Here is an 11,932-nt window from a genome sequence, read left to right on the forward strand (position 1 = left end):
ACACATACGTTGTGCATTCTATAAAACTGTATTCAAACTACATGGAGGTTACCTTTGAATACGATGACAATGAGTCGAGAACAATGAGAAGAGTTACAAACCTTAGTTTTGAGAGGAATATCTCCCAGGTAGACTTTGTACATCTTGTTGATGATCGCAGGATTGTTCCAATCAACAAGGCTAGAAAATAAAATGAGTACATTGGTATTTCATTATTTCAACATAACTTTATTCATTTACACTATGACATAATTTTTCTGGAGTGTACTAACACCAAACTAACTACATTCTAGGCCTGACCTCGATTATTCGAATAGTCGACTAATCAGTCGAGGGGAGTCTGAGTCGACTGCCAATCTCTTAGTCGAATTATAAAAAAATGTAATCTTTTTTTATTTTATTTATTATTCGACTGAGAGATTGGCCAAATGTATTATATTAATGAACTAATAGTTAGCCAAAAATAGGATATACATCATGATTTATAGGGAGTAACCAAGCAATTATATGTTAAATCAGACATTAAGCACCCCTACAGGCCAAATGGAATGTTCCTCTATTGCATAACATCTTTTTTTGCATGATTCGATTGAGAGATTGACAGTTGAATATTTTTTTTGGTGTTGCATTAGTCGACTATTAATCGACTATAGGCAACATTTGGCCAATCAGATTCGACTATAGAAATCCTTAGTCGGGGTTAGGGACAGGCCTACTAAATTCATTGTGGACCTTAGCAAACCATTATCATTCTTATCTTGAGAAATGTTGACACCCACCATATTCTAATCCACATCTGACTGCTTTCATAGGAGTCTCATTTGACATCATTCCTTAACCACTGTGATACAAACATCTCTTGGAAAAGCTATATCGACAATAAAGCTCATCAGATTAAAAAGAATACTGAACCAGGATCACATCTCAGATGAAGTTTAGACAAAACCCACATAAGCAAATGTATTTTAGGATACTTCTTAAATTTGGCTCGGTGTCAGCATTCTCTCACCCATCATACATATTTTTGTTCATTAATATATATATACTGTAGATGTATATGCCTACCTCTGTTTGCTCTTCAGCTCCAGATCCGCAGCAGTGGCAACGGCGTGTCGAGTGTCACTGGAGGCAACCACTAAATGCACCACAGTCTCCACCTCTGGAACCTGCTCTGCCTCAATGAACTTCACTATGCCCAACTTACACTGACATGATGACACAGACAGACAGACAGACAGACAATTACACAGTACGAGTGCACGAATTACAAACAAGTCCAATTAATTACATTTGCACACAATACATTTGTACTTCATTACCTAAATTTCTCCAGCATTTTACGGTGTAAATTAAGCATAGATTAACTGAATAAAACAAAATCTGTTATGAAAATAATCATTATTTGCAGCCATTAGATATAAGCTTACATCACATCAAAGACCACCACCTTGCCAAAACAATTTCACGTTCCACGTCGCCTGCTCATTTTCCTGACTCATGTACGGTGGGCTACCTGTTCCAGCTGCTCAGCACTCCACTGGGCTTCTCCAATCACCCGTTTGGCAGCATAGACACTCATCCCTGGGGGTGGCTGGGGGAGACCTTGGCCAGCGGCCACCACTGCTCCAGTGCTTCCCTGGGGGGAGGAGGGAGCAGGGCGAGTGGGGGATTCATTCAGCACAAACCTGAGGGATTCAGAATTTAAGTAGGTCAGAGGGCCTCAATAAAAAATTATAATATATATATATTATATATACATACAAACACGCACACACACTCTGTTGAAACCGTTTAAGGGCTCCAATCATTAACAAAACCTACAGACTGCAACTCCAACAACATTTACAGATGCATCTTGATAAACATGACATGCTCCACTGGTCTCCTTTATACAACTTCACTGACCTGGATGAAAGCGACAAACAGCTTAAGTAGCTTTCCCTATTGTGCTTTTGGGCATTTCATACACAAAGGCTGCTCTTTGTCTTACGAGAAATCAAATGCAGAAGTCCAGTGCCTACCCGTAGGGCATCAGTAGGACATCGAGCATGAACTCCAGCAGTAGTTGCACTGTCTTTGGTCTCTCTACCAGGATGAAGGGGGAGGCATTCTTGGAGGGGTCCTTGGGGTACTTCATATGGTAGAGTGTGGGGATCAGCAGGTGCATCAAACTAAGAAAACAAATAATTTGTAGAGGGATTAGATTAGAAAACAGCAATGCAGAGGGAAATGAAGTGGTTTCTGGGATTTATTAAACCGAGTATGAACCCAAACAAATCAAAACAAGACTATTAAAAAACAAGACACAAATCCAAAAAAAGGCATGAGTGCATGTCCTAGTGTGGTGGTGACGGTCTGTCTTATTTTGGCCAAATGGAAATGGCTAACTTTGTTTTAAAAAGATTGCTATTTCTCTATTTCACCATTAAGTAAGCACTTAAAAAACAAAATAAATTTGTTGATAGAACATAACTAGATATATGCCTAGATTTTCAACTACGACTCAACTTTCATGCTCTTCGTAAGTTTCACTTCACCAGGCATTTCAGGCTTTCATGGCCAGATGTGCTCCTGTTTTATGACATCAAGCACCAAGCGGCATGAGCCATTATTGGTCTACCTTTGAGGGGACATATCTACAGTATATCTATTATACACAGTATATACACAGCATACTGTATAATCCGTCATACCCTGTTCAAGGCAGCTTGGCCTACGGCCACACCACAAAAAAATGCTTGATAATAAATTGTCATGTCAAAAATGATATCTCACATGCTGTGTCTGTGTGCATGTCCTCACCTGTCCTGCTGAGGCTGAGGCTTGCCCTCCATGGCAGTGAGCAGGGTGGGGGCAAGTTCACATTGTTTGCCAACCTCCAGACGAGGGTAACCTATCTTGATATAGATGATGGTGAAATTCTGAAAAAAAGAAAAAGATATTCCGTATAAAGTGGCAGGACATACTTGTGCTGACCGGTTAGCATGCTGATTATGAACGTTATTATTAAATTTAAAAGCGAACTGGTGTCCAGTCTGATACTGCTATTCCAAAAGTAAAAACGTGATTATTGTAATCTAGTGCAAAACACCTGGGATTTAATTGAGCTACAGAATAAAAACCACATTCTTACTGTAACAAAGGATGCAGCTGCAGGATCTTGGTACTGCACTAGCAGAGTTTCAACTGGAAGTTGAATCTTGGGTCGGCTCTTTATCCTCTTGTTCAAGTGGACCAACAACTCCATTACCTAGCAGAGAGGACATGAAGTATAGTCAGACTATGTATGTACTGGCATATCTAAATCAACACCTGCGGGCAAACAAATTGTAGCTTAAAGGTGGTGTAATATGTTTTGTAAAGAAACAACAACAAAAAAAGTAAAAGCTCTATATTCCCATAATAATCATTGCTATAGAGCAGGGCTCAACATTTTTCAGACCAAGGACCCCTTGCTGAGAGAGATGAAACAGGGTCCCCTACTACCTATTGTGTACATCATAGTACTGACGTCACAGACTGGCCTCTAAGTACTATGATAAAGGGATAAAGGGCCCTATCTTCTATTCATCAATCATCTATTTTTGAGCGGTGCAACCGCTCCTATAAGAGGGTTTAGGACCCATCCGTGGTGAAAGTTTTTCTTTCCGTCGTGAAAATTTGTCTTTCGCTGTGACGCCATGCTGTGGAAAACACGCCCATAGGCTAAGCTTTGCAGGACGTGCTGTGATTGGCTAGCGAGACACATGATGAAATTAACTTCAAACTTCACAGACGCGCGCTGTGATTGGCTAGCGAGACGCATGATGAAATTAATAATAATGTAAAAAATTTAAGCACGTCACTTCGCAGGACGTGCTGTGATTGGCTACCGAGATGCATGATGAAATTAATAACTCATAAATAGCACCGCTCACTTCACACTGGGTGTGATTTTTTACATAGAAAAACATTTAAAAATAGTGAAAATATCCGATCTACATCGACACCTGAGCTTGTAGATCGGCTATTTGAACTATTTTAGTAAGAAATGCCCAAAAGGATAGGGCAAGATAGGGCCCTAAGTACTCTGATAACAAGTACAAGGGGTACAACTGGTGCAATGGGTATTGCATAACTGGAGGGGCATGTGTTCCCGACACAGGCATCACTCCCTAGCCTTAGTCTGTCTATCCTATATTATAAATGAGCTCGGAAGTGCCCGGTGTTGAGTCGGTCGGATCTGCCCATATATAGGCATATATGGAGATCCAGTTGTCCAGAACCGACGATCCGACCGATATGGCCATATATGGGCATGCCCATATGGCATATACTGCTGACATCAGGGAACTCTGTACTGTATATAGGCATAAAAGGGACATGGACAGACAGATACAGAGATCTCCATACAGTGTATTTTAAGGTTGGGAGATATGCCATAATATTCCTATCGGCCATCGCCGGCCCAAAAATCGCCGATTGAGGATATATTCGTGCTAGAAAAGCAATAATGTGAGAACAGCTCCCCAGTCCTTTAAGCTCGAGTTATACTTCGCCGTACAGCGGGTCGTGTGTCAGAAATAGCAGATCTACAAGCTCACAACGCGTCGCGGACATGACTCATTGTGAGCTTGTAGATCTGCTATTTTCGTAGTATACATTCGGCTGTAACACGTGCAGTGTCGGGTCAATGAAAAAACGAGATGAGACGGCATGACTGTATTTCTGCTGCCATGCACCAATCTCACTCTCTCACTGACCAAAGTTGTTGAGACAACAAAGAATTGTAAATCAATTGTAAGTCACTTCCATAGGATATTCTTTTAGGACTAAGCTAAGATCACAGGCTAGGAGATGAGGTGAAGTTGAAGCAGAGAAGCCTACCTCAGTTTGCAGCAACGATGTGGCGAAACACACCCATCCAAGTTAACTTTTTTATATTCGGACAAATAATAAATCGTGGTGCTGCCGGATAAATCACCCGTCCGGGCCACCCTCCCCTGTAACTAAAGGGACTTGCAGTGCGCGTCGGGTCGCGAGTGAATTCACAATTCAAAATCGCATTGATTGACTGGTGATATAAACATAAGCCGACACAAGTTTTAATATCCAGACTTGACAGCAAAAGTTAAGAATCAAGTGCTTGATCTTGCGAGACCGGGGGACACGCGTTAGTTACTGCGTCATCAAGCTTGCAAATGCACAGCGAGGATTTGCAGAAACTGGAGCTTTAGTTTCAATTTCGTTTTTTATATAAAAAAATATATATACAGCTATCATCAAACGTACAGTAGCTGATAAACAGACGACTAGGAAAGCAAAACTATTCCCTCTTTCCTCTGCTCTCCTCCACTCCATTCAGTAGCCTACCTACTGGGGAGGGGACTGGGTTTTGTAGCCTAGACTTCTCGAGGAGGCTGACCATTAGGATACATTTATTTTTGCAAAATAAAATGTCAAATATCGTCCGAAAAAAATTGCCTAATAAAAACATTCGACGATTGGACTCATCCAATCGCCGACTGCCGATATATTCGTCCAATTGCCCAACCTTAGTGTACATGGCTATAAAATAGACACAGGTACACAGACAGGCAGATCCAGAGATCTCCATTTATGGGCATAAAAAGGGACACAGACAGACGGGTTACGGGTACAACGGGTACTCTGACAAACAACTTGTACGAGTATTTCATAACCGGGTGGGGCAATGGGGCATGCATTCCCAACTTGCATTTTCCCCTACTTGCATCGTTCCCGGGTAGGCCAGGCTCCGGTCTAGTATATCTATAAATGCACAAAATCTCTGTGTGTCTCAGTCTGTCTGTGTGTCCCCACGTATGAGAGCCACCTGACCAATCAACTTCAACCTTGCCATGGTGGGAGTGGGAGCTGGGTCGGAAAAGGTCAGCGTTTTTTTCTATAAGTCTGTCTGTCTTCGTTTCCCTTACATTAAATGTAAGGTGGATCTTCATAAATGGGCATGAAATTGTCATGCCCATTTATGAAGATCCCTGATGTCATCAATACGACGTCATAGAACAAGTGACGTTATAGACTGGCCTCCAAGTACTATGAAAATGTGTCCTGCCAAGCATAACCAAGCGGAATGATTTCCGACTTTAACCATCTCCTCCAATACATTAGCAGAAATGGGTTCCAGGTTTCAAATTGGGATGAATGAATGGTAATTGTTGGTCTGCTTTTCCAAAGCGCTTTACAATGTGCGTTCCCATCCACCCATTCACACATACTGAGGCAACCATGCAAGGCACCAGTTAGGGGCTCAGACACGGTCTTGCTCTAGGACACTTTGAAATTTAGTCTGGAAGAGCAGGGGATTCGAACCGGGAACCTTCTGGTTCCCAAACGGCCGCTGTGCCGCCTGAGCCACTGCCGCCTCTATGGCTGCTTTTTATCAGTTACCCAGAATACTGGTGTCTCTTCCTTACTTTTTTCCGCACTCCTTCTTGTACACTGGAGAGCTTGAGGAGTACAGGTGGTAGGAACTTGGATATGATGTCTTGAAGTTGATCATCCGTCTCTGCATGGCCCAAGCGAAGGAACACGCGTTCCAACTGATCTGTGAAATACAAAGAAATGTCAAAATATTATAATAATTTAGGCCTTTCCAACAATGTAACTCTCTCATTCATAGTAAATGTTTGCCGTATGGGTACTAGTCATTATTATTAATAGTGAGAGCCACATAGCTTTATATTTATATTCCAAGTGGGAGTTCCACTACAATCTAATGCCCATGTGTAGCCGCAAGCAACTCTTAGATCCTATTTTTAATATCTGGAATCTAGTTGCAATACCAACCCTTGACAGCCCATACATCCAAACAGAAAAGTCCTATCTGATTGTATTAAACGACGTTAAACTCACCAATATTGCAGCTGTACGGAAAGCTTGAATTATCCTCTTTCTGTCTGCAGTTTTACATGTTATGAGCTACTTTCTGTCAATAAATTCTGTGCAGGTAATTCATTTTTTAAGTGTTGGAGTTTGGAGGCAGTCGTTTTCAATAACGCAACGTCCTCCTGCATTATGTGACATTTAGAAACAGGTGGTAGGAACTGAAGGACCACTGAGTGATTTAACACTTATAATAATCACCTGCACGGAATGTATTGACAGAAAGTAGCATGTCTATGGTGGATTTTTATGAAACAAAAACTTAACAGATAGAGGATAATTCAAGCCTTCCGTACAGCTGCAATGTTGGTGAGTTTAACGTCGTTTAATACGATCAGATAGGACTTCTCTGTTGGGATTTGTCAAGGGTTCGTATTGCAACTCTAGAGTCCTTAGAGATATTAAAAATAGGATTTATAAGAGTTGCTTGCAACTATAGCCCATAAGTCTCCACCTGCATTCATTGCCATGAACGCAATTGTATGGAAAATATCAACCATTCTTGGGTTAGTGTCTCAAGATATCCTGGTGCTGCATCCATCATCATCACCCACCCAGCCCTTTATTGTTGGCATGGTTCACCAGCAGCAGCAGGCTAACACACACACACACACACACACACACACACACTATCCCCACGCATATTCTCGCTTCTTTGCCACAGGACATTGAGCTTTTAAATTGCCCGTGACAGTCTGTAAAACGAATACTTGCCGAGCATAACATTCTAAAAACTGCCACTTAGTTTCAGCACAGCCAAACGTCAATATATTTCACTGTGATACTGTAATTTTGACCATGACTGGGCAAATGACGTTAGCATGCTAGCTAATAAGCTAGCTAGCAGCAATAGTCCCCCGGTTAGCTAACAGTGGTGCCACTCCTGCGCTAAACCTTTGGATCTGCGTTATTTCAGAGACGTTTCTACTGTTTAAAAGAGGCTGAACCGTCACAGCAAATGTACATTGAACAGACAATCAACACCAATGACATCTATGCTGTACAGATCAATGATAGAGCAGAGACAAACTTACTGAGTTCATCCTGGGCAGCCATGTTTAGAGAAAGTCATGAGCGACCCTCCCAGTTTAGCGAGTCAGTGCCACTGCTGCACAGTGCACAGGCTTGGTGCGCACGCATGCGACACGCGCGCACACACACACACACACACACACACACACACACACACACACACACACACACACACACACACACACACACACACACGACACACGCGCGCGCGCACACACACACACACACACACACACACACACACACACACACACACACACACACACACGCAGGTGCCACACTGCCACTCTTCTTTACATCATACAATAAATATGAAAATATTATCATGTACTGTTCATGTAGTGTATACATACATGCATGATGCATGCTCTCCTAACCATTAATCAGAAAACATGAACAATGCAATGCCTGTATGCAGTGGTGTAAAGTAACTGAGGACAATGTTGAGGTATTTTTGGGCGGTGAAACCGCCCCTATAAGTGACGTTTGGAAATTTGTACAATTATCTTGGGCAGTGAAACCGCCCCTATAAGTGAGGTTTGGAAATTTGTACAATTATCCTGCGCTGTGATTGGCCAATCACAATCTATTCAGGACTGTGATTGGCCAGTGTCACATGACACATGTGCATAGCCCTATATAAGAAACCATAACTTTAAAAAAAACATAAATTGGTTTTTTTAAAGTTATGGTTTCGTCCATCATAAAGAGTGTTTCAATAAATGTATTTATCTTTTGTACATGATTGGTTGACTCCATTCAGTATTGTGATTAGCTAGCAAGACACCGCCCACTTCACACAGGGTGTGATTTTTTACTTTACTTGAGTATTTCCAAATTCTGTACTTTTACTTCTACTCCACTACACCTCAGAGGCAAATATTGTACTTTTACTTCACTACAATTATTTGACAACTTTAGTTACTAGTTACTTTGTAGATTTTGATTATTATTACAAAACATACATTAACCACTTCAGCCTATTAGCATTTCGGCCATTTGAAAATAGCAGATCTACAAGCTCACAATGCGTCGCCGGGACACATTGTGAGCTTGTATCTGCTATTTTTCAAAAGATTTTTATACATTTGAAAACTTGTGAAATGGGACATTCTGCATAAGTACTTTGACTTTTGTACTTTAAGTATATTTTGATACCAATACTTTTGTACTTTTACTCAAGTAAATTTAGACTTTTACTTTTAACAGAGTATTTCTACATAGTATTGATACTTTTACTTTTTCTTTTTTTGCTTTTTTTTCCACCACTGAATATATGATCATGTAGCCTACTGTTCATGTAGTGTACATGCTCTCCTCCTAACCAATAATCAGAAAACATGAACAATGCCTGTGTGTAATAGCAACTATGGTCATCTGCGTGTGCGTGAATGTGCATGAACAAACCAATTGGTTTGGGGACTGAAATTGTAAGAACAGCTCTACTGAGGAAACTTTGACATCACGTCTTTCTTTCTTTGCTTTGGCTTCACACATTAACACATAGCAGCATGTAAAGACATGTTTCAGTAGTTAGTGGTAATAGTGGTTGTTCCATTCATGCTCATTCTTTCAATGTATTTGCATTATATACTATAAAGAAAACATCACATGGATGCACCTGGGACGTATCATCAGTGTTGTAGCCTGGGGTCACTGGGTGTTTCGGGTCTCGCAACAACATACACCCTCGCCCAGGTGACCCAGCCAGGGTTGATCAAGCCCCGACTTACGTCCCAGTAGCTACCCACGGTCAGTCCTCTAGGGAAAGACAGGGCCACTCAGTCTGCTTCTCCGGAACTACTCTGCCGGGACTGGGGGAGGCTCTGGCACGTGGAGGGACTCTGTGGATGGCCTCCTGGCCGGGCTCCTCCTTCGTCTCACCAGGTCCAGGACCTGAGCGTTGCACCAGACTCCCCCCGATCCAAACATTTCCTTATGGCGTGATGGTGTCTTGGGCCGTGGTGGTACTGCAGGCTCCACTTATGGCTTGCTTGAATGGCCCTTCTAAAGGCCTCACCGTGGATTTGTTGGGCTTCTTCCTCGCGGAAGACACAGGTTGGGGCGCCAACCCATACTGCTCCCGGTATACCGTCTACATTCCGGCTGTCACCCGTCTCTTCGGTGGTCACCAAACTATTCCTGGTTGTCTAATTCCTATGAGTCTAATTCCTATGAGCCACTATAAATAGAGTCACTAACTATAAAGAAAACATCACATGGATGCACCTGGGACGTATCATCAGTGTTGTATTTGCATTAAATGCTGTGATCAAATGTGCTAAATGGCAATAGCTAGATCACCTGTGTGAATGAACACATTATCATCATAACTATGCCTAAACCTAACCTTAACCCTAACCTCAGTAAAACTATACCTAAACCTAACCTTAACCCTAACCTCAGTAAAACTATGCCTAAACCTAACCTTCACCCTAATCCTAACCTCAGTTAAATTATGCCTAATCATCTAACCTTAACCCTAACCATAACCTCAGTTAAACTATGCCTAAACCTAACCTTAACCCTATAACCTCAGTGAAACTATACCTAAACCCAGCCTTGACCCTAACCTCAGTAAAACTATGTCTAAACCTAACCCTAAACCTAACCTCAGTAAAACTTTGTCTAAACCTAACCTTACCCCGGCCCTAACCTTAGTAAAACTATGTCTAAACCTAACCCTAACCCTAGCCTCAGTTAAATTATGCCTAAACCTAACCTTAACCCTAACCTCAGTTAAACTATGTCTAAACCTAACCCTAACCCTAGCCTCAGTTAAATTATGCCTAAACCTAACCTTAACCCTAACCCTAACCTCAGTTAAACTATGTCTAAACCTGATTGATTGGTTGATTGATTGATGTACTTTATTTATTAAGACATGAGAACAACAGTACATGGAAGTACAAATTCACAATACAAGGTCTACTAAACTGGAACTGGAACACAAATCATGATGACATATAAGAGACAGACAGATATACACACTACTATACAGAACGTCATACAATCAGCTTACAGGTTACTGGTATGAAAAGTAAAAAATATGTACAAGAGAAGAAAAAAAGGGGGGGGGGGGATAATTGGCGGGGGGGAACCCTAACCTCAGTAAAACTGCCTAAACCTAACCTTAAAGGATTGTTCACCCCAAAAAATGACGTTTCTATCAATTACACACCCCATGAAGCCTTGAATTCATGGTATTTTTTTTTTTTTGTCGCATTCCTATGCCAATAATTTGATACTAAGTCTCCTCCTATTGACCGATGACCCGTCATCAAGCAATACAAAAAAATAATAAGTAGTTTTTTCGGTGAACTACTCCTTTAACCTAACCTTAACCCTCTAGTGCCCACTCTTCTTAGTGTCCAGTTTCCCCAGTGCCCACTCTGTTTGGTGCCCAGATTTCCCTAGTGCCCATTCTTCTCATCCCAAAGTGTCCACTCCCCCGGGTGCCCACATGTCCCTAGTGCCCAGTGCCCAGTCTTCCTAGGTGCCCAGCTTTCCCTAGTGCCCAGAATGTTTTGTGCCCACCTTTCCTGTTACCTACAGGAAATACTGTATACATAACCAGACATATAGACACACATATATATATATATATATATATATATATATATATATATATATATATATATATATATATATATATATATATATATATATATATATATATATATATATATATTTATTTCAGACTCAGAAAGATCCATATCACAGTTAAAAACACAACACAATAAAATAACAGAAAGAAAATACAAATACCCCTTCGGACATAATATATATATACAAATATTATAAATATTACCATTTTTATCAATCATTAATACATAAATACTAGCCATGGTTCACATGACGCTTGTATACAAGCGTCATGGTGCCCTGTCCCCCTGGTCTAAAGTTTTGTTCGATTTTTTCAGATTGCCATCGCTCACATAAACATAAACGTTCAGATTTCAAATATAAAGTGCTTACCACCGAGCCACGGATGTTA

At 41.1% G+C, this 11,932-nt stretch overlaps 1 protein-coding gene across 1 annotated transcript in view; it reads right to left on the minus strand.

The window, feature by feature from the left end:
* ecpas (Ecm29 proteasome adaptor and scaffold) overlaps positions 1–8,075 on the minus strand; it is a 30,399-nt gene extending 22,324 nt beyond the window's left edge. The window contains exons 1-8 of the mRNA XM_080445575.1: positions 7,938–8,075; positions 6,435–6,565; positions 3,134–3,250; positions 2,803–2,921; positions 2,022–2,171; positions 1,514–1,685; positions 1,066–1,205; positions 102–180 (exon numbers count right to left, since the gene is read on the minus strand). Coding sequence (XP_080301701.1) covers positions 102–180; positions 1,066–1,205; positions 1,514–1,685; positions 2,022–2,171; positions 2,803–2,921; positions 3,134–3,250; positions 6,435–6,565; positions 7,938–7,959 — 930 coding nt within the window. The 5' untranslated portion in view covers positions 7,960–8,075. The remainder of the gene's footprint in view (positions 1–101; positions 181–1,065; positions 1,206–1,513; positions 1,686–2,021; positions 2,172–2,802; positions 2,922–3,133; positions 3,251–6,434; positions 6,566–7,937) is intronic.
* Positions 8,076–11,932: the final 3,857 nt, after the last annotated feature.

The sequence above is a fragment of the Gymnoscopelus braueri genome (genome assembly GCF_963280865.1).
Source record: "Gymnoscopelus braueri genome assembly, chromosome: 2".
Classification (NCBI taxonomy): Eukaryota; Metazoa; Chordata; class Actinopteri; order Myctophiformes; family Myctophidae; genus Gymnoscopelus; species Gymnoscopelus braueri.